General features: G+C 42.0%; 2 protein-coding genes across 4 annotated transcripts in view; one reads left to right on the forward strand and one right to left on the reverse strand.

Annotated features, from left to right (window-relative positions):
* CMC4 (C-X9-C motif containing 4) overlaps positions 1 to 23,924 on the reverse strand; it is a 93,423-nt gene that overhangs the window by 18,022 nt on the left and 51,477 nt on the right. The window lies entirely within an intron of this gene.
* The window catches only part of BRCC3 (BRCA1/BRCA2-containing complex subunit 3), a 65,997-nt gene that overhangs the window by 4,659 nt on the left and 37,414 nt on the right, over positions 1 to 23,924 (forward strand). For all 3 annotated transcript variants that reach the window (XM_064371563.1, XM_064371562.1, XM_064371564.1), the window contains 4 exons: positions 4,830 to 4,949; positions 6,430 to 6,517; positions 14,878 to 14,966; positions 17,140 to 17,195. In XM_064371563.1, coding sequence (XP_064227633.1) covers positions 4,830 to 4,949; positions 6,430 to 6,517; positions 14,878 to 14,966; positions 17,140 to 17,195 — 353 coding nt within the window. The remainder of the gene's footprint in view (positions 1 to 4,829; positions 4,950 to 6,429; positions 6,518 to 14,877; positions 14,967 to 17,139; positions 17,196 to 23,924) is intronic.

Raw genomic sequence — 23,924 nt, forward strand, 5'->3', positions numbered from 1 at the left:
AGGATGGTCTCGATCTCTTGACCTCGTGATCCACCCGCCTTGGCCTCCCAAAGTGCTGGGATTACAGGCTTGAGCCACCGCGCCCGGCCAGCATCATAGTTCTTGGTCTACCTTGACTTTCTTCCTTTCTGCACTCCTACACCACCTTTTCTGGCATGCTCTCGCCTTGATGGTCTAGTGTAATCCTTCTTACCTAATCATGGCATAGGACCAGTTAATTTTTTCCCCAATCTGTCAAAGACCGATGCTTTTGTAAAATGCAATAAAAATGAACCACATCCCCTTCTCCCACAGCTTCATCTACTTATTACTACTATTTACAAACGTTTCCACCTTAATCACTTTGCATCTCTTCCCATATCAGAGAAATAAGTTATCTTCCTGTCCAAAGCTGCAGCTTTTTCAGAGACCTTGTTTATCAGATGTTCTGTTTCTTTTCTGGGTCTTTTCCCTGTCACCTGATTCTTTTCTCTTAGGATAAAAATATGCTTAAATTACTCTCATTTTCAGAAAGAAAAGCTACTTCTTAATCCTGTATCTTCCTGTAGTCACTACTCTTACATCATTCCTTTAATAGCCAGATTTCTTAAAAGAATAGGCTACAGTTACTACTCTTTCACTTTCCCCGGTCAAATGCACTGAGTGGGTTATTTCCTGGTGATTTTCTTAATCTTTCTCCTTGAGTCTCTGAATTCTCATGACTTTTTCTTGGTTTTGCTGTATTGCCTTTATTCCTGTTTCCCCCTTTCCTTTATAGACTCCTCTTCTTCCTCTGTCTATGCATGAAATATTACTCATTTCTCTTAGGCACTGAAATTCCTGACTAAAGCAAGAAAGAGAGAAAGGCACAATTCACCCAGGGCATCAGTTACTAAGACACATTCCAAATCTTAGTGATGTAATTTTATTTTTAAGATTTCATGCCCTAGAGAAAAAAGGATAAAAAAGAATGAGCAAAGTCTCCAAGAAATACGGCACTATATGAAAAGACCTAATCTACATTTGATAGGTGTACCTGAATGTGACGAAGAGAATGAATCCAAGTGGGAAAATACTCTTCAGGAGATTATTCAGGAAAACTTTCCCAACCTAATAAGGCAGGACAGTATTCAACTCCAGGTAATACAGAGAACACCACAAAGATATTCCTCAAGAAGACCAACCCCAAGGCACATAATCGTCAGATTCATTAGGGTTGAAATGAAGGAGAAAATACTAAGAGCAGCTAGAGAGAAAGGTCGGGTTACCCACAAAGGGAAACCTATCAGACTTACAGCAGATCTCTCAGCAGAAACCCTACAAGCCAGAAAAGAGTGGGGGCCAATATTCAACATCCTTAAAGAAAAGAACTTTCAACCCAGAATTTCATATCCAGCCAAACTGAGCTTCAAAAGTGAAGGAAAAATAAAATCTTTGCAAACAAGCAAGTACTTAGAGATTTTACCATCACCAGGCCTGCTTTGCAGAAGCTTCTGAAAGAAGCACTACACATATAAATGAACAACCAGTATCAGCCTTTCCAAAAATATATCCAGCTAGCATCAAATGGCAGTATTAAACTCATATATATTATTAACTGGATAAAAAGCCAAAACCCATCGGTACGCTGTATCCAGACCCATCTCACATGCAACGGTACACAAAGACTCAGTGGGACGGAGGAAGATTTACCAACCAAACGGAGAGCCAACATAAATAAATAAATAAAAAGCAGGAGTTGCCATTCTCACCTCTGATAAAATAGACCTTAAAGGAACAAAGATCAAAGGAGGCAAAGAAGGACATTACATAATGGTAAAAGGATCAATGCAACAAGAAGAGCTAATGATACTATATATACACGTACCTAATACAGGAGCACCCAGATACATAAGACAAGTTCTTAATGACTTATAAAGAGACTTGGCCTCCCACACAATAATAGTGGGAGACTGTAACATCACATTGTCAATATTAGACTGATCAACGAGATAGAAAATTAACAAGCACATCCAGGACTTGAACCCAGACCCGGAACAAGTAAACTTAATAAACATTTATAGAACTCTCCACTTCAAATACATAAAACATACATTACCACCTCACACCTATTCCATAAGTGACTACATAATTGGAAGTAAATCACTCCTCAATAATTGCATAGCAGTTCATAGGTTTAAATGAAATATTGGTTGGCTGCTTGTTTGTTATTTTCTTCCCTTATTCCTTCCTATCTCCATTGTTAAGCACAATTATTGGCATAAAAGAGGTTTTCAATTCCCATTACTAGACTGCATTCTAGCCTGGGCAATAAAGCAATATTCCCGTTCTCTCTCCCTCTTTCTCTTCCTTTTTCTTCCTCTTCTTCATTTTTTTTAATTTCTCTCTTTCTTTCTTCCTTTTTCTTTTTTTTTTTTTAAAAAAAAAAAAGGATTTCATGCCCTTGTCTTGAGTTTTATGTCAGTTTGTACTGTCTAAATTAGATTTTAAGCTTTATTAGTTCAGCTGCCTCTTTAGTGTTGCATAGTGCATTTTTTATCCTTTTATTTTTACCCTTTCTGTGTACTAGAATTTAAAATGTGTCTCTTATTAGCGGTAAATACTTTAAAAAAATCCAGTGTGATAATCTTTTTAATTGGAGTATTTAGTTAAAAAACAAAACAAAAATAAATCACAAAAAATGTATATAATGTGAGCCATGAATGTAATCCATATACATAATTTTAATTTTTTTAGTAATCACAATAAAAATGAATAAATGAAATTAATTTGAAGGGTGCATTTTATTTAACCTAAGTATCTGAAGGATTATTATTGTTTTTTTGTTTGTTTGTTTGTTTGTTTGTTTTTGAGATGGAGTTTCACTCTTGTTACCCAGGCTGGAGTGCAATGGCACGATCTCGGCTCACCGCAACCTCTGCCTCCTGGGTTCAGGCAATTCTCCTGCCTCAGCCTCCCGAGTAGCTGGGATTACAGGCACGCGCCACCGTGCCCAGCTAATTTTTTGTATTTTTAGTAGAGACGGGGTTTCACCATGTTGACCCTGATGGTCTCGATCTCTTGACCTTGTGATCCACCTGCCTCGGCCTCCCAAAGTGCTGGGATTACAGGCGTGAGCCACCGCGCCCGGCCCTGATAATACTAAGCCCACTCTTGCCGCTGACAGTCTCGTACCATTTCATTGTTCTGGTTTTGCCTTCTTTGTCTTCCTCCCTGGCCCTTCTTTTTCTTCCCCATCCTAAATGTGGCCACTCCTGTTGATTCAGGCCGAGACCTCTGCTCCCTTTCTCCACACTTAATTTGTCCACTCATAAAAGCTTTATTGATTCCTGCCTTGATTCTGTTTGAGTCTAAGCTGTAATCCCACTTGCCTGCTAAAAATTGCCATATTGTCTATCTCTCATCCCAGATTATCTCATCTGAAAACAGGCTCGTCTTCTTTCCTTCCTGACCCTTTCTAAACTTCGATCTGCCTCGCATCTTCTACCTAGTTTCAACTTTGAAACTGTATCCACCGTCACCCATGGTCCATAAGCTACCAAATCTTGTAGAGTCATTCTTTTTAATGGGTCTCAAATCTGTTTCTTCCGTCTCTGCCATCTGCTTAGCCCAGTACTTCATTGTTACTTCACGTACAGTTTATCTGAAATAATTTTTTTCCTTCGAGTTCATCCTGCAAATCACGGCTTGGCATTTGAGGTCTCAGATTTGCCATCTGCCAAGGAATAGATACATTCGTCTGCCTTTTCTATGTAGATTTTTTTCTTTTTAGATTCATATTCCGCTTATGTGGAAGATTATTTTGCTCATAAAAGTGAGTTCTTTCCCCTGAGCTCCTGTATTAATCTGTTACCACACTGCTATAAAGAACTCCCTGAGGCCAGGCGTGCTGGTTTATGCCTGTAATCTCAGCACTTTGGGAGGTGAGGCGGGCCTGAGGTCAGGAGTTCGAGACCATCCTAGCCCATATGGCTACCAAAAAATACAGAAAGCCAGGCGTGGTGGCGTGTGCCTGTAATCCCAGCTGCTGGGAAGGCTGAGGTGGAAGAATCACTTGAAACCAGGAGGTGGAGGTTGGAGCCAAGATCACACCACTGCATTCCAGCCTGGGGAACAGAGTGAGACCCTGTCTCAAAAAACAAACAAACAAAATAACACCTCCCTGAGACTGGGTAATTTATAAAGAAAAGAGGTATAATTGACTCACAGTTCCGTGTGACTGGGGAGGCTTCAGGAAACTTATAATCATGGTGGAAGGTGAAGGGAGAAGCAAGGCACATCTTACACTGTGGTAGGAGAGAGAGACAGCGAGTGGGGAAGTTCCACACTTTTAAACCCTCAGATCTCCTGAGAACTCACTCTCACGTTATGATGAGAACAGCATGCGGGAAATCCCACCCTACAATCCAATCACTTCTCACCAAGTCCCTCCCCTGGTACGTGGGGTTTACAGTGTGAGATGAAATTTGGGTGGGGACACACAGCCCAGCCATATCAGCTGCTATGGCATTGACTTACTGTATTATCTTAGTGGAGTTTCAGCACTTTGAACCCTTTGTATGACACAGTGTTTTGTACATAGTTGTAACTCAAATAATTACTAGTTGATGATTCTGAGTCCTTCCTTAATCTATATATTAGCATATGTATTTTATATTTTTGTGTCTGAAATGTATATATTGAGGTTGGGTGTCTTTTATTTGAAACATTTCAGTATTCATGCGAAAAGCGTCGGCTTTCTAAAATGGAATATTTCATCTGATTTTGTGATCAAATGCAATGCAAAAGTTCAATGGGGCTGTTTTATTGGAGAGAGCCGTAAGTAACCATTTTTGTGGATTTTCCTTTAGATTGACGCAGTCAGAATTGTTCACATTCATTCTGTCATCATCTTAAGACGTTCTGATAAGAGGAAGGACCGAGTTGAAATTTCTCCAGAGCAGCTGTCTGCGGCTTCAACAGAGGCAGAGATATCCTTATTGGTCAATAGAAGCTTTTATGTGCTCTGCGGTTGCTGGGCCACGTTGGTCTGCTCGCTACAGTCACCCTGCTTTACGTGGTTTCATAAATTTCCTTCCCTTAGATCCAGTGGTTTGGTTATTAGAATTTCTCTCTATTTCTCCTTTTGAGTGGCTTTTATTGTAAGAATTAGAGGCCGGGCGCGGTGGCTCACGCCTGTAATCCCAGCACTTTAGGGGGCCGAGGTGGGTGGATCACGAGGTCAAGAGATCGAGACCATCCTGGTCAACATGGTGAAACCCCGTCTCTACTAAAAATACAAAAAATTAGCTGGGCACGGTGGCGCGTGCCTGTAATCCCAGCTACTCAGGAGGCTGAGGCAGGAGAATTGCCTGAACCCAGGAGGTGGAGGTTGCGGGGAGCCGAGATCGCGCCATTGCACTCCAGCCTGGGTAACAAGAGCAAAACTCCGTCTCAAAAAAAAAAAAAACAATTAGAAATTTCTGACATTCTTGCCCCTAAATGCCAAAAGATCTCAGGGTCAAACACTGTGACAATGAGCTCTGTGTGGCGTCCCCTCCATCTTCCTCTCTAGTCTTCTCTCCATTCCTCCCTGCCCCTCCTTCCAGTTTTCCTAGGACCATTTAATTTCTAGGCCTTTTGCTATCTTGGTCTCTGTCCTCTTGAGAGATTCTCATGTGTGACTTCCTCTCAAAAAATGCAATGTTGGGAACTGAATGCAACATTTCATGTTAAATATAACCCCAAATGATCAAAAATGGGGCATTTGCTTCTGTATGATGCAGAATGCCCTGGCCGGTGCATCTTAAGTGAATATGACGCCGATGCCCATCTTGCTTGAGTGCCGGGCAGAGTTACCTTTTATTTGCTTGAGGGATCCTTTCCCTGCCCTCCAGTAGCTTCCTCATCAGTTACCTGCTGGATACTCAAGTGCGGATATGCAGGATATCTCTGTGCAGCTCTCCTCTTGGGACCTCTGCCCTGCAAACTTCAGCTGCAATTACTATTTGTTAAGCACTTACTAGGCGCCGGGCACTATGCCAAACACCTTGTGTGTGTGGATGATTGCATTTACTCTTCACTGCTCTGAAACATTAGTCCCCTGCCTCAGTCCGCAGCTGCAAAAACGGGCTAAAAGAAGTTAAGTAGTTTCTCTTGGCATTTAAAAACTTGAAAATATATCCTAGAAATGTTGTTTCTCAGACTTTCTTGCATAAAAAGGATTATTATGTTTTAATATGAGTAATTTTCAGAAAAACTAATCCACATTTTACAGGATAACCATGGATTCTATTTTAACTTTTTTTTGGCTTTAAATGGGCATTATGGGAAACTCAGCATGAACCTTCTTTCATCCTTCCGTGGCCATTAAATTGCAGTAAGTTTATGTAAACTTCAGGGTGCTTTCTGAGCCCTTAATAGCATGAGAGATTTTGTTCCCACATTTTCAAAGTACCTTGACACACTCACAGGTTGGCTGAACTGACAGGTCGCCCCATGAGAGTTGTGGGCTGGTATCATTCCCATCCTCATATAACTGTTTGGCCTTCACATGTTGGTAAGTATTATGGGGTTGCAATGTTAATTGTTCTCAGAAATTAATATCATGTTTCCTTCTTTATTATGTAGGGTATGGTTATTTTGAATCAAAATTTGTCCTTAAGCAGTTGTTTTTATTTTGATTTATTTTACTATGTATTAAAAGTAATGATTTATGTCATATTGATTGTTTTTAATAAGTCTCTCAGTTGATATAAAAAAAATTAAACTGTTAACTAAAAATTGCTGGTTGCTGAATATCATTACTGTCCAGGACACTCCCTCTCTGCAGACTTAAAATTTGCAAAATTGATGTTTACAAATGCTGTTTACATATAGTCCATTGGGGGTTCTCAATATACACTTTTCCCCTTCTAATCAGCGCAGTGTAACTAAATGGCTTTCTCTCTGCTTTTACCCCTTTTTGAGAAGCATAGTTGTTGTGTTTTTTTGTTTGTTTGTTTTTTGTTTTTGTTTTTTGAGACGGAGTTTCGCTCTTGTTACCCAGGCTGGAGTGCAACGGCGCAATCTCGGCTCACCGCAACCTCCGCCTCCTGGGTTCAGGCAATTCTCCTGCCTCAGCCTCCTGAGTAGCTGGGACTACAGGCACGCGCCACCGTGCCCAGCTAATTTTTGTATTTTTAGTACAGACAGGGTTTCACCATGTTGACCGGGATGGTCTCGATCTCTTGACCTTGTGATCCACCCGCCTCGGCCTCCCTGAGCCACTGTGCCCGGCTAATTTTTGTATTTTTTTTTTTTTTTGAGACGGAGTTTCACTCTTGTTACCCAGGCTGGAGTGCAATGGCGCGATCTCGGCTCACCGCAACCTCCGCCTCTTGGGTTCAGGCAATTCTCCTGCCTCAGCCTCCTGAGTAGCTGGGATTACAGGCACGCGCCACCGTGCCCAGCTAATGTTTTCCATTTTTAGGAGAGCCGGGGTTTCACCATGTTGACCAGGATGGTCCCGATCTCTTGACCTCTTGATCCACCCGCCTCGGCCTCCCAAAGTGCTGGGATTACAGGAGTGAGCCTCCGCGCCCAATCGGTTTTTTTTTTTTTTTTTTTTTGTCCGTATCTGCCTCTCCAGAAAGAAGGAGAGTAACTTGGGGCGAGTGAACTAATATTCGCGAGCACTTAACTATGGGCTAATGGTTTACAAATGTTTTCTTCTCTAATCCTTGTGGTAACCTGTGAGGCTGAGGTGAATTAAGGAAGTGGCAGAGCTGAGGTCAGAAATGAGATGTGACTCCCAAGTCTGCTCTTTCCACTGTGACTAGTCATATGGGTTTGGGTTGACAGCAAGTTCTATATTCATCTACACTGTGATACGAATGGCAAAACATCATCACTGGTGCAGTCCCAGACTTGAATGAGACACGACTGGTCCTAAGAAATAGAGTATTAGTTCTCAGTCTTGGGGTGGGTGAGGATAGTCCTCAGAATTCACCTGAGAAAGCTTTGATAAAATGTATCTGCCCCAAATTAATCTTTGCTAGATCCTAACTCAGACCTACTGTAACAACCTCTGGGAGGAGGTATTAGGTGCGGATAATGTTGAACACCTCCCGTTAAATGCTGATTTAGAATAAGGGAGATGACAAATGTACCTTCTCCCAGATTTGCCAAATGTTAAAATTTTGTCACATTTGCTGTATCATTCTCTTTCTGCCTATACGTGTATAGGTGTGTATGTCTGAGGATATTTTTTTCCTGAAGTACTGAGACAAAGTTGCAAACGTGGTACCTTTTACCCCTACTCTTCAGTATGAATTTCCTAAACACAAAGAAATTCTCTTACATAACCACAGTATATTTATAAAAATCGGGAAATTAACATTCATATAATACTATTATTTAAATTGATAGCAAGTTCTATATTCATCTACACTGTGATACGAATGGCAATTTCTATATTAAATCACAGACCTTATTCGGATTCTTTAATTGGTTCACTAATGTCCCAGCAAAGGTTGTTTTTACAGCTTTTAATCTGTTCCTGTAAAGCCTTAATATCACAGAATAAGTTCAGTGTCTGTTGTTTTCCTGTCACTGTCTACACTGAAATCAGATTGGCCTGAAATTTTTCCCATGCTAGTGCCATCAGCCAGAAAGAACCAAGTACCAACCACTAATGAAGAAAAGCTCGACACGGACATTCCTGAACAATTATTGTCACTCCAGCAATAAGTTAGAATGGAAAATAAATACATAAAATCTGGTGGTAGAAAGAAATTCCCTATGAATTTAGGGGGAGAAAACCTTATAATTCACTGAAGGAGAGTACCCAGAAAGTTTCAGAGTTCAGAATAATTGAATTCTCTCAGGGCAGAAGATCTTAGCCATTAAAGAAGAACCTGGGTAGGAGTTTCTAATGCAGCAGAAACAGTAGTGGGAGAATTTTAATCTTTGTAGCAATTAAATAAAAAGGGATATTGCAGAAAGTAACTGAAAAAAATCAACTCTAAATTATGAAATGATTAAGGAGCCAAGTGCAAATAATTCAACACAAAATAGATTTGTAGTCTGGAGTATAGAGATCCTACCTGAGCAAAGATTAGAATATGCAATAAAAGCTATGTGTGAAGAAAGTTCAGAGTTATCATAGCGTGACGGTTGGGAATACCAGCTTTGGATTCAGTTGAGGACCAGATCTGTGTTAGAGTCTTGTTTCAGTCACTTACTAGGTGAGAAAATATTTATGTTGTACAACAGGATGTCTTGATATATTTATATACTGTGGAACAGCTAAATCAAGCTAATTTTCATATGCATTACCTCACATCTCAATTTTTGTGATGAGAACACTTAAATTCTGCTCTCTCAGCAATTTTTAACTATATAAAGCAGTGTTATTAACTATAGTCACCATGTGGTACAGTAGATCTCTTGAATTTAATCTTCCCATGTAACTGAAGTTTTATACTCTTTGATCAACATCTCCTCAATTCTCCCACTTCCTGGCCACTATTCTACTTTCTCTTTCTAGGAGTCTAACTTTTTTTTTTTTTTTTGGGACGGAGTTTCACTTCCTGTTACCCAGGCTGGACTGCAATGGCGTGATCTCGGCTCACCGCAACCTCTGCCTCCTGGGTTCAGGCAATTCTCCTGCCTCAGCCTCCAGAGCAGCTGGGATTACAGTCACGCGCCACCACGCCCAGCTAATTTTTTGTATTTTTAGTAGGGACGGGGTTTCACCATGTTGACCAGGATGGTCTCGATCTCTTGACCTCGTGATCCACCCGCCTCGGCCTCCCAAAGTGCTGGGATTACAGGCTTGAGCCACTGCGCCCGGCCCTATCACAATCACTTCGGCTGAGAAAATATTTTAACTTGTCCGTGCCTCTGTAGTTTCATCTCTGTCAAAGAAGAACATAGTCTCAGAATCATGTATATGACACCTTGTCCCTATAATAAAATGAACAACAAAAGAAAGACCCAAAAGCATTGATTTGTAAAACTCTCAAGGACAGGGAGAGAGTATATCAAATATCTAAGTTGAAGGGATTAACAATGAGGACACATCAGGTCTCTCGCCTGAGATCTCAAAAATATTTACAGGCCGGGCGTGGTGGCTCACGCCTGTAATCCCAGCACTTTGGTGGGATGAGGCAGGCAGATCACTTTAGGTTAGGAGTTGGAGACCAGTCTGACCATCAAGGTGAAAGCTCGTTTCTACTAAAAATGTAAAACTTAGCCGGGCATGATGGTGGGTGCCTGTAATCCCAGTTACTGGGGAGGCTGAGGCAGGAGAATTCAGTTGAACCCGGGAGGCAGAGGTAGCAGTGAGCTGAGATCGCACCACTGCACTCCAGCCTGGGTGACAGAGTGAGATTCTATCTCAAAAAAAAAAACAACAAAAAATTAACAGTAATGAAATTATGGGTACAACTAAAGAAAAATAATTGCCCAGCTGAGCTGGCATTCACACTCGTCTCCAGCCTTTTAAGAACGAGTGCCCTATAAATGTATGCAATTATGATTTGCCAATTAAATATAATATTTAAGAAAGTAAATAAATGGGAAAAACAGAATGGAGTCTAACAGAGGCACTGTATTGCAAACGTCAGAGAAAAAGTGAGCAATGAATAACAACTCTAAGTACCTTTAATAGGAAAAGAGCCGGGCGCGGTGGCTCACGCCTGTAATCCCAGCACTTTGGGAGGCCGAGGCAGGTGGATCACGAGGTCAAGAGATCGAGACCATCCTGGTCAACAAGGTGAAACCCCGTCTCTACTAAAAATACCAAAAAAAAAATTAGCTGGGCGCGGTGGCGCGTGTCTGTAATCCCAGCTACTCGGGAGGCTGAGGCAGGAGAATTGCCTGAACCCAGGAGGCGGAGGTTGCGGTGAGCCGAGATCGCGCCATTGCACTCCAGCCTGGGTAACAAGAGCGAAACTCCGTCTCCAAAAAAAAAAAAAAAAAGAATACAAAAATTAGCTGGGCACGGTGGCGCGTGCCTGTAATCCCAGCTACTCGGGAAGCTGAGTTGGGAGAATCGCCTGAACCCAGGAGGCGGAGGTTGCGGTGAGCTGAGATCACGCCATTGCACTCCAGCCTGGGCAACAAGAGCGAAACTCCGTCTCAAAAAAAAAAAAAAAAGACAGAGAGAATGTCTGTATTTCAGGCCAGAATAATAAAATGGATTTTTAATACTACATATGGATGCTTCATCGTATTTCTTAGGAATGGTGCTGTGTAATATCGCTGTGCACAAAATCACAGACTCTTCAAGAAAACCAGTTGTTAAATCCTTGTGTAATTGCCCACAAAGGGGCCTAGTACATCCTGCAGCCTGCTTCATGCATGTGACATTTAGTCTAACAGCTTAACCAGCCCTCTCCAGAGAAAACCTGAAACTCCTGGTTTCCAGGTCAGTTTATGTGGTCCAATGCCTGACCTGCTTTCTTCCTGAGAGACCCAACCAGCCCTGCCCAGAGCATCTGTTGTGTATGAGGCGTGAGTTCAACAGGAATCAGATAAGAAACCTCCAACTTTTTGTACCTGGGTCTAAAGTCACATCCTGAAGAGTTTCGTCACACCGGTAACGAAACCCATACGTGGTTTCCTGTTGATTGCCCTTCTTAATTTTCACTGAGGATAATGTCACCAGAAGGTTCCATCTGCCTTTCTCAGTGGCAAGGAGACGTGAAGCAGGCAGTGGGATCTCAGGCGAGGTCTAGGCTTGAGCCTCGGCGCGGTTTAGAGTTTCTGTCTTGACCGCGGAGATCTTTACGAATTTGCTGGCTAGATCTGTGGCTGCCTGGTTCCCCCAGGACTGCTCTGCCATTTCAGCTACTTGAATGACGCTGAGGAACTGCTCTTTGGTGATTTCACGAGGTTATTTCACTTTAAGGGTTCTGAGAAAATGTCCGAAGTGCTCTCCATATGAGTCTTGGTGGCAGGCCACCTTGGGTTTGGGAGCAGAGGATGTATACTGCCAGGTAATGCCCAAGGGATTGTGATTATCCGTCTGCAAAACACCTTGGGAACTTGTGTGTGGTCACCGCTGTCTGTCCAGTGCTGGCTGACGTCCAAGCTAACCTGGAGTGACTTTCTCCAGCAATATGTAGGCGATCTGGACATTGTGCAGTAGTGTTGTAGACAAGCTGACCTGCGCGCGGTCCCTCCGTCCCTACGTCCCTCCTTTCCCTCCGTTCCTTGCCTAGACTGGAGTGCATCCCGGGGTCAAGTCTCCCGGGCAGCTGTGACTACAGACGCCCGCCACCACGCCTAGGTATTTTTTTTTTTTTGTATTTTAGTAGAGATGGGGTTTCACCATGTTGGCCAGGCTGGTCTCGATCTCCTGACCTCATGATCTGCCCGCCTCGGCCTCCCAAAGTGCTGGGATTACAGACATGAGCCACCACCCCTGCCCGCCCTCTCTCTTTACGAAACTGGGAGACGCCGCTGCTCACAGCGCCACGTGATGTATCCTTGTGTAAGAACTGAATTAAAGCGCTTGTAAAATCAAATCTCTCAGATTCCTCAAAGCAGGACTGGGCCGTCGCGTATTCAAACCAGGCAGCTTCTTGCAAAGCACCCCCATCCCTGTTCTCGAGTCACCCTAGTCTTGGCCAAATACTAGGCTCTGAAGGCTCACTGCACTTTATCCAGCCGATCCTCAGCAACATATAGCAAGCGGCAGCTGTTCTCATCCATTGAATCCCAAGGACGGCCAGGCTAATGCTCCGATGTCATTAAAGCCTCTCATACCTCTGTCGGAGGCTTCCGAAATAACTCTGGCTATTCCGGGGGCACCAGCGGCCTTTTTCACTCAGAGACCAGGAAAGGCGGAGACCGTATGGCTGGGAAGCAGAATGCCTGAGAGAATGAGGGCAGGCTGAGGGGTCAAGGGTGACTGGTGCAGGGTCCGAGGCTGCTGAGATGAGTGCGTCCCTCCGAGCTCAGGTGGTCTCCCAAGGCGTAGCCGATACTCAGAGGTGGTACATCCATTAGGCCGGCAAGAAGAGTACTCCTTCCCACAGGAGCAGATGCAGACACGAGGGTCTCCCCGGTCGGGGGTGACCGAGGTCAGTCTGAGCCTCTGGGGGCCCAAGGTCAGGGACGCTTGGTAGCCAGCGGATGGGCAGGGCTGGCTCGCTTTGGCAGGTATCAGGATAAAGGTACTGAACTCACGTGAAACATACTCACTAGCATTGTTCTAAGAAACAACCAAGTTGAAATGTGACGTACACAATTGGATATATGGTTCTGACATTCAGGGTTGGGAGTGGCTAGTGTAGATCTGAAGCCACAAAACTAGATGAAATTCTCCAGGGAGTCAGTGTAGAGAGATAAAAAGACTGCGAGGCGGGTGGATCACGAGGTCAAGAGATCGAGACCATCCCGGTCAACACGGTGAAACCCCGTCTCTACTAAAAATACAAAAAATTAGCTGGGCACGGTGGCGCGTGCCTGTAATCCCAGCTACTCAGGAGGCTGAGGCAGGAGAATTGCCTGAACCCAGGAGGCGGAGGTTGCGGTGAGCCGAGATCACACCATTGCACTCCAGCCTGGGTAACAAGAGCGAAACTCCGTCTCAAAAGAAAAAAAAAAACAAAACAGTACCAAGAATTTTCCCAAGGCCATATAGCGGTACAGAGACCGTTTTTATAGTGCTATATATTTTTAGCAATATTTTCAGCCAATATTTCCTTCATACTCAGTGCTGGGCACTGTTTGGTCTCAGTCTTTATTTAGAAAGATGTTGTGGACGAGTCAAATCCACTTGAAAAGGTATACATGCAAAGAATGTTGCAGGACAGATTGCCAGACTCAGTGAATGGAAGCCATTGGACCAAACTCTAATTTGCAGTGTTTCATTGTGACAACCTGATCTTTTGTGTCCTTTATAAACAATGGTCTGAGGACTAAATGTAGCCTCTGTTTAGTTTTTGGCATTTAATATTTTAATCCTTTCTAACGTTGTTGTTTGGTGTCTGTTTATAATCTCTTTTCAAAAGTTCAGTTAGCATTGCAAGCAGAATCCTATGGATAAAAAAAAAATCAAGTAAAAGCAGAGGATGGTTTCTACTCTCTGGAATGTTCAATTTATATCACAATCACTTCTTTTTTTTTCTTTCTTTCTTTTTTTTAAGACAGAGTCTCACTCTATTGCCAGGCGCCAGGCTGCAGTGCAGTGGCACAATCTTGGCTCACTGCAACCTCCGCCTCCCGGGTTCAGGCAATTCTCCTGCCTCCGCCTCCCGAGTAGCTGGGACTACAGGCGCGTGCCACCACGCCCAGCTAGTTTTTGTATTTTTAGTAGAGACGGGGTTTCACCATGTTGACCAGGATGGTCTCGATCTCTTGACCTCGTGATCCACCCGCCTCGGCCTCCCAAAGTGCTGGGATTACAGGCCTGAGCCACCGCGCCCGGCCCTATCACAATCACTTCTATACAATGGCTTCCTGTAAGATTTTCCTCTGTAATAATTTCACACTTCTGTTCTTTAGTAGCAAGCCTCGCAAATATATTCTCTTTCCTAGAACCTGTCCATCAAAAGGCTTTTTCTAGGAAATATTTTTTTCTCCTTCCAAAGCTTTTCTTGGAGTCTCCATGGAGTATATTACCAAGTTCCAGGGTGACTGAAATTTTCAAGTTCTCTTTCTATACCACATTTCATAGCAGAGGTACTCTTGGGCTAGGCAGGCTAGAGTTATTAATAAGTTTTATTATTTCATGGCAGACTTTTCGTAGTAGTATCCTAACCTAGCAAAACATTTATACTTTGATGTTGTCCTTAGGATATAGTCCTGTTCTGCCTATACAATCTGGATCCTAGGGAGATTATGTGTCACTGTTACCTTTAAATCTTCAAGTCTGTAAGATATAGTCTGTTGACAGAAGATTTTTAAATTTTCATTTATTTTCAGATGTTCGCACACAAGCCATGTACCAGATGATGGATCAAGGCTTTGTAGGCCTTATTTTTTCCTGCTTTATAGAAGATAAAAACACAAAGGTATTTTGTTTGTGTGTCTATGTGTGGTCTGTGTGTGTGTGTGTGTGTGTACATGCAGAGTAGAGAAAAATCTCTTTGCCATTTTAATAGGATGGCCAGGAAAGGTTTCAATGAAAGGGGTCATTGAGTCAGGAGCTGAAGAAGGTGAGGGCACAAGTCTTACGGATTTCTTGGGGAAAGAACGTACCAGGCAGAGGAAATAGCCAGTGGAAAGACCGTAAGGTGAGTGTGGCACGTTGAGGGAACATCAGGGAAGTTGACGTGGCGGCAGCGGAGTGAGGAAGACCATGACCGTACATCCCAGTTTGCCTCTGTCGGTCCTAGTTTTGCCCTATTATCCTAGCGTCTTTCCCTCTTGGAGGTGTCCCAGTTTGAATGATAATTCATTCAGTTGTCCTAAACAAGGTCCGGATCTTGTCAGGCCTTGGCTTTGACTCTGGGAAGTCACTGGAGGAGGACTTTGTGTTTTGTTTTGTTTTTTTTTCTTTTTTTGAGACGGAGTTTTGCTCATTACCCAGGCTGGAGTGTAATGGCGCGATCTCGGCTCACCGCAACCTCCGCCTCCTGGGTTCAGGCGATTCTCCTGCCTCAGCCTCCCTAGTAGCTGGGATTACAGGCACGCGCCACCATGTCCAGCTAATTTTTTGTATGTTTAGTAGAGACGGGGTTTCACCATGTTGACCAGGATGGTCTCGATCTCTTGACCTCGTGATCCACCCGCCTTGGCCTCCCAAAGTGCTGGGATTGCGGGCTTGAGCCACCGCGCCCGGCCCTGACTTTGTGTTTTAATGGGATCTCTGGCTTCTGTTTAGACTGAACAGTAGGCAGAGGGTGGGGGTGGACTCCATGGCATCAGTGAAACCTGTTAGGAAGATACTGCTGTAATCTAGACAAGAGATGATGGATGTTTGGTCATGATGCTAAGAGTGAAGAGGATGAGAAGTGCTTGGATGCTGTGTATAGTTTGATGGCTAGTGATAGTAGCAACTACCGTTTATCACCTACTGTACGGCATGTACTTATTAGGTGCTTTACATAAATATGCTGTAACCCTGACAGAAGCCCAGGATCATTATTCCCATTTTATGGACGAACAAACTTGAAGCTAAGGGAGGTTAAGCACTTTGATCAGTGGCCGGTCTTGCCATTGTGTATTTGAATTCTGTTTGAGTTTTATGTTCATGTCAAGAGGTTATGATATGTGTCGTACTTAACATTGTAGGGATGAATTCTGCCAAGAATACCAGCAGGGTCCTATTTAGTGCACTAGCTATATGCTTAGAATCTGTGCTATAATGAATATTTTCCGTAAAATCACTTTTCGAGAAACATTGAAGTTCAGTACCTTGAAGTTTATACATCATTTGAAATGCTTTCAACTTTGCCATCATACATTTATTTATTCATTGTCATCGTAAGCAGTTGTTGAATACATTTGTCAGCTTTGAGGATAGCAGTTTGAAGGTTCAGGTTCTTAGGATCCTGGTTGTTGTGTTTGTTAACAATTCCCTGCTGTTACATGAGGAGATGCTTGGTTGTGACCATCTTATGTTGACTGAGCATATGATCCTTTTTATAGAAATTGATTTACGGCAATTACATCTTTGGAATTTTTTTTTTCTTTTTTTTGAGACGGAGTTTCGCTCTTGTTACCCAGGCTGGAGTGCAATGGCGCGATCTCGGCTCACCGCAACCTCCGCTTCCTGGGTTCAGGCAATTCTCCTGCCTCAGCCTCCTGAGTAGCTGAGACTACAGGCATGCACCACCATGCCCAGCTAATTTTTGTATTTTTTTTTTTTTTTTTTGAGATGGAGTTTCGCTCTTCTTACCCAGGCTGGAGTGCAATGGCGCGATCTCGGCTCACCGCAACCTCCGCCTCCCGGGTTCAGGTGATTCTCCTGCCTCAGCCTCCTGAGTAGCTGGGACTACAGGCACGTGCCTGTGTCCAGCTGATTTTTTGTATTTTTAGTAGAGACGGGGTTTCACCATGTTGACCAGGATGGTCTCGATCTCTTGACCTCGTGATCCACCCGCCTCAGCCTCCCAGAGTGCTGGGATTACAGGCGTGAGCCACCGCACCCGGCCTTTGGAATCTCTTTTAACCTTCTGCTTCTAGAGGGACCTTTGGGGTCTTTCTCCGTATTAATCTTTCTTTCTTTTTTTCCTTTGATAGACTGGCCGGGTACTCTACACTTGCTTCCAATCCATACAGGCCCAAAAGAGTTCAGAGTAAGTATGAGAGAGACTTGTGTCTGTATTGGAGGGCTAACCTCCAATCCAGGGAATTTATTGTTCTGTTGCATTTTCTTTCTTTCACTGGTAAGACACTGAGATTTACAGCTCTTTGATGAGTTAGCATCTCTTTAGCAGGTTGGATATGGGCTACCTAGGAAGCCAGGGTCATATGAGCAGTCTCTTCACTGCAATTACGTCACCACAGTCCTGCTTGACATTTAGCAGGTTGCATATGCAGAGCATTAGATGTGTGTATAGATTCCTGTGTTGACTGTGTCATAAATTTCATTTCAGAATTAGAGTATCTCATTTAAATGTTTATATAGATCCATTTCCTTATCGAAATCCAATTTGATCTAAATTAGCAAATCTTTTTTTTTTTTTTTTTTTTGAGACAGAGTCTCACTCTGTCACCCAGGCTGCAGTGCAGTGGTGCGATCTCGGCTCAGTGTAACCTCCACCTCCTGGGTTCAAGCAATTCCCCTGCCTCAGCCTCCTGAGTAGCTGCAACTACAGGCACATGCCACTACGCACGGCTAATTTTTGTACTTTTAGTAGAGACAGGGTTTCGCCATGTTGACCAGGCTGGTCAAGAACTCCTGACCTCAGGTGATGCACCCGCCTCGGCCTCCCCAAAGTACTGGGCTTACAGGCATGAGCCATCGCACCTGGCCATTAGCAAATCTTAATTGAGTACCTACTATATGCCAAGCATCATGATAGGCACTGAGGATGCAGAGATGAAAGCCACATTCATTCATTTTGTAATTGAGATATAAAAGCAAATACTGTATTCCCTTTTTTTCTTGTAATACTTAGGAATTTATTATTATAGTATTGTTTGAAATATCCAACAATTGGGAAAAAACAGATGCTCATCAGTACAGAACTGATTAAATAAATTATAATACATTCATATAATGGCATAAAATGCAGCCATTAAAAAAAAAACTGTGGGGCCGGGCGCGGTGGCTCACGCCTGTAATCCCAGCACTGTGGGAGGCCGAGGCGGGTGGATCACGAGGTCAAGAGATCGAGACCATCCTGGTCGACATGGTGAAATCCCATCTCTACTAAAAATACAAAAAATTAGCTGGGCACGGTGGCGCGTGACTTTAATCCCAGCTACTCGGGAGGCTGAGGCAGGAGAATTGCCTGAACCCAGGAGGCGGAAGTTGCAGTGAGCCAAGATCACAGCATTGCGCTCCAGCCTGGGTAACAAGAGCGAAACTCCGCCTCAAAAAAAAAAAAAAAAAAAAGAAAACTGTAAGGAAGCTTGGCAGTAATACAGAAATATCTCCAAGGTATTTTGTTAAGTGGAAAATGCAGGGTACAAGAACAGTTTGTATAGTGTGCTGCCGTTTGTGTAAAGATGTGGAAGAGAAATAGATAAATATACACACCTGCACATTTGCTTGTAAATGCACACAGATATCTGGAAGGAAACACGTCAGCCACCTCAGCAGAGAGGATGTGAGTGTGAGAGAGTAGAGAATGTGGAGACACTATCGTCGGTTTTTTCATAGGTTTGGAATGCAGAACCATACAAGAGTATTACCTTGTCAAGAAATATTAATTTTTAAAATCTTCACACTAATACGTGCATATGCATATGAATATTGAATGGTACAGAAGGTCTTATGATAAATAGTTTCGCTTCTCAAATGGGACCACTTCTTTCGCCTAATTTTCCTTTTAGTTGTTTTGTTTGCCTTGATATCTCTAATTTTGTGGTATTATATTTGTAGCTGTCACATTCATGGTGATCAATGTATACGTGTAAATATTTGGCTGCTCCAGGTAGTCACGTTTCGGCATTTACATATTTAAATACATTATTTGTGCTCATTTACACCACCCCATCTCCATTCTTCCCAATGTAGTTATCTTACTATTTTCTGTTCTTCTGTTGGTGACTTTTCTAATCCTAAGGTTTGCCCCTCTATTTATTCTATTAACAGTCGACAGTAGATGGTATCTTTCGGTTCCCTGCTGTTACTTGTAGTTTTCACAGTTGTAAGCATCTGTGTTCTGTGTCGTGATCATAATTGCATTTTCTCTGCTTTGTCTATGGTTGGTTCTAAGAGTAGAAAATAAAGTGTTACTATTGTTATTGTTATGTAAATATTATTCCGTGTACAACTAAGCCTTTCTTATAGAGTTTTTCATTTTTACATGGGGTTTTGAGTGGCTTCTTACCCTTGTTTTTCTGCCTTTATCGTCTCCCAGAGCTCTACATCTTCAGAAGTAATATAAAAATATTTAGAATCCTTGCTTTTCCTAGGATTGCGCCCTTGAAACCCACTATCCTCTTACCCTAACCTGGTATATTCTGTAGGCCTACTGCACAGCTGACATCCTGGGATTTTCCTTCATTATTCTCCTGGGTTGAATCCACTGTGGTCTGGATTTCATGTTATTTTTCTCGGTTCACTGTGTGATTTTGCTGGAAAAGACTCCCTAGTAGCTTCCAAATAATGGTGTGTATTTGAGTTAAACTTTCTGACTTCTGCTTGTCTGAAATGTTTTTATTCTTAATTAATAACCTTACTAGATACAGAATTCAATGTGGAAATTTTCCCCCTCATAACTTTGAAGGCATTGTTTCATTGTTTTTAAACATCCAGTGCTACTGATCAGTTTTTTTTTGCCAGTCCAATTGTTCCTTTGTAGGGCACTTTTTCCCCTCTCTGACAGCTTTTAGGTGTTTCTGTTTATACTTGATGGGAAATTTTCTATGATATAATTAGAATATAGATATTTTATTCAAACTGCTGTACACTTTCAATCAGACAGTACTTATCCTTCAGCTCTGGGCAATTCTCTATTACCCACTTCCTGGAGAGAGGAAATGTTATTTGTAACTCAGTCCAGTTCCATAATTTAAAGTTTCTTCAAGTTTATATTGGTCTTTGGGGAATGACTTCTCATTCCTTCAATTACTTCGCTTACTGCCCATGTTCACTCTAAGATGGCATCAGAAGTATTGGGAAGATGACTTAAATGAACCTACACTGCAGGGAAAGGAGGCTTTCTGGTCTCGGTTATGGTAATCAGTGTAGGACTCCTTGTTCTCATGGTCAGTGTCCTCCTTAATATATCCACTATAACCCTGTCTCGTGGACACCAGCTTCCTCTCTTACAGCTCTCTCCTTCCTTTTCCTCCTAAGTTAGTAGGACAGAGATACCGTATCCTTTTCTCTTTTCTTTGATAATTCCTCCCTGTTTTTTCCCTTTCTCTTTCTAGAACTCCTGTCAGTCACAAGTTAAAGGTCCTAAATTGACCTTAATGACTCTTTTTACTCATATTTTCTGTCTCTTTTATTTTATTCTAGTTTTGGATTTAAAAAATTTTATCTTCTAACTTTTATTTTGACAATTTTATATTTTTAAATTTCAAGTGATCCTCCTGCCTTGGCCTCCAAAGGTGCTGGGATTATAGGCATCAGGCATGGCACCTGGCCAGATTTTGTTTTGAACTCTGAAATGCTTTATTTAGAGTTTATTAGCCACTAAATCTTTTTTTTTTTTTAATGTTTTAAGTTCAGGGGTACAAGTGCAGGCTTGTTACATAGGTGAGCTTGTGTCGTAGGGGATTTATTGCATAGATTATTTCACCACCCAGGTATTAAGCTTAGTTGTTTTTCTTGATCCTTTCCCTCCTTCCACCCTCTATCCTCCAAAAGGCCCCAGTGTGTGGTGTTCCCCTCTATGTGTCCATGTGCTCTCATCATTTAGTTCTCACTTATAAGTGAGAACATGCAGCATTTGGTTTTCTGTTCCCGTGTTACTCTGCTAAGGATAAGGGCCTCCAGCTCTGTCCGTGTCCCTGCAAAGGACATTATCTCATTCTTTTTTATGGCTGCATAGTATTCCATGGTATATATGTACCACATTATCTTTCTCTAGTCTGTCACTGATGGGCATTTAGGCTGATTCTACGTCTTTGCTATTGTGAACAGTGCTGCAATGAACATACACATGCATGTGTCTTTGTAATAGAATAATTTTTAGTCCTAGCAGTGGTTTGTAGTTCTCCTTGTAGAGATCTTTCACCTCCCTAGTTAGCTATATTCCTAGGTATTTTACTCTTTTTGTAGCAATTGTGAATGGGAGTTCATTGCTGATTTGGCTCTTGGCTTTACTGATGCTGGTGTATAGGAATGCTAGTGATTTTTATATTTTTAAATTTCAAGAGTTTTTTTTCTACATTTGGTGGTTATTGCCATTTCACAGCATCCTTTTCTTATTTCATTGATATGATATTGAAATGTCAGATTTCCTTTTGCTTTTTACAGCTGTCCATTTCCTCTGATCATTTTTTTTCTGTTTCATTTTTAGAATCTTTCTTGTGTACCCCTTTTTATAAAGTGAAGTGGTAGCTCAGTATTTGTGGCCCTGGCTTGTCAACACGAGGCTTCGCTTTAGGGTGAACAGGTTGGGAGCCAGCTGTTTTGTTCAGGTATCACTCAGTGCTAGACCTGACATATCTTGCTCTGGGACACCAGTCTTAACAATTGCTGTCATACTTCGTCCCAGACAGTTCATCATTATTATTGTTTTCATTATTAACTATTAATTAGAAGAACTACTGATGTTGCTGTTACTGCAAATGATATAATGATGATGATTATTCTGATATAAGAATGAAAGCTTGGTTATTGAACATTTGGTTCACTAATGGAGGAACACGAGAGAGGAGTAGCTAGAGTCTCATGTTTCTGGTAGGAGAAACAAAAGGGATTCAAGAAATCACATAAAGGCAGGAACATGATAAAGCAATTTCATAAAGTTTTTTATAAATTTCTTGGCTAATACTTCAGTGACGTATGAATGGATCTGATCCTAATTAGCATAATTGAGAACAGAATTAACCAATAGACCACTACATAGATCCTGTACTGACCACTAGGTGGTGCACATGAGAACAGAATTAACCAATAGACCACTACATAGATCCTGTGCTGACCACTAGGTGGTGCACATGAGAACAGAATTAACCAATAGACCACTACATAGATCTTGTACTGACCACTAGGTGGTGCACATGAGAACAGAATTAACCAATAGACCACTACATAGATCCTGTACTGACCACTAGGTGGTGCACATGAGAACAGAATTAACCAATAGACCACTACATAGATCCTGTACTGACCACTAGGTGGTGCACATGAGAACAGAATTAACCAATAGACCACTACATAGATCCTGTACTGACCACTAGGTGGTGCACATGAGAACAGAAGACCACTATGTAGATCCTGTACTGACCACTAGGTGGTGCACATGAGAACAGAAGACCACTACGTAGATCCTGTACTGACCACTAGGTGGTGCACATGCAGGTAATATCCAAAGAACACTACATAGGCTCTGAAAAATTAGAACCGCTACCTACGGAAGGCTGTGGAAAATTGAACCTGAACCTAACCAGATGAAATGTGTGCTAAAACAAAAATCACAACATTCTCCATAGAATGCAAACAAGACCCAGTGTCTCAACATACTATTCCAAATACTGAGAGTGCAATTCACAATTATGTGGTATGCATAGAAAAGGACATTAACAGATGCTAACACTGAGCTAACACCCACGTAGGAATTATGTGATAAAGACTTTAAAGCAAATACAGCTTGAGTATCCTTTATTGAAACACTTTCAGATTTTATATTTTTTAACATTTTAGAATACTTGCATTATACTTTTTTAGCATTCCTAATCTGAAAATATGAATTCTACAGTGCTCCAATGATCATTTCCTTTGAGTGTCATGTTGATGCTCAGAAATAATCAGATCATGGAGAATGGGGTAGCCATCTGCTCAAGCGTTGATCCTTTGCATTACAGCAATCCATTTACACTCTTTTAAGTTACTGTAAAATGTACAATTAAGTTATTGACTATAGTCACTGTGTTGTACAATCAAATAGTACATTTTATTTATTCTTTCTAATGATTTACTTTGCTACCTATTAACCATCCCCACCTTTCTCTGGTCCCCCACTACCCTTCCCAGTCTCTGGCAACCATCCTTCTATTTCCATGGGATCAATTGTTTTGATTTTTATATCCCGCAAATAAGTGAGAACATGTTATGTTTGTCTTTCTGTGCCATACATTGAACTTATTTCACTTAATACAGTGATCTCCAGTTCCATCCACATTGTTGCAAATGACAGGATCTCATTCTTTTTTGTGGCAGAATAGTACTCCATTTTGTATATGTACCACATTTGCTTGATCCATTTGTCTATTGATGGACACTTAGGTAGCTAACAAATTTTGGCTATTGTGAACAGTGCTACAGTGAACACGGGAGTACAGATATCTCTTCAATATACTGATTTCAATTCTTTTGTGTATATACCCAGCAGTGGGATTGCTAGATCATATGGTAGTTCTATTTTCAGTTTGTGTACAAGGGTTCCCTTTTCTCCATATCCTCACCAGCATTTGTTATTCCCTGTTTTTTGGATATCAAGCATTTTAACTGGGGTGAGATGACATCTCAGCGTAGTTTTGATTTGCATTCCTCCGATGATCAGTGATATTGAGCACTTTTTCATATGCCTGTTTGCCATCTGTATATCTTTTGAGAAATGTCTATTCAAATCTTTTGCCCATTTTTGGATTGGATTATTAGATAATTTCCTGTAGAGTTGTTTGAGCCCCTTATATATTCTGACTAATCCTTTTCAGATGGGTAGTTCAACTGCAAA

Source organism: Aotus nancymaae, unplaced genomic scaffold (assembly GCF_030222135.1).
Source record: "Aotus nancymaae isolate 86718 unplaced genomic scaffold, 86718_ANA_hifiasm-v0.15.2.pri h1tg000138l, whole genome shotgun sequence".
Classification (NCBI taxonomy): Eukaryota; Metazoa; Chordata; class Mammalia; order Primates; family Aotidae; genus Aotus; species Aotus nancymaae.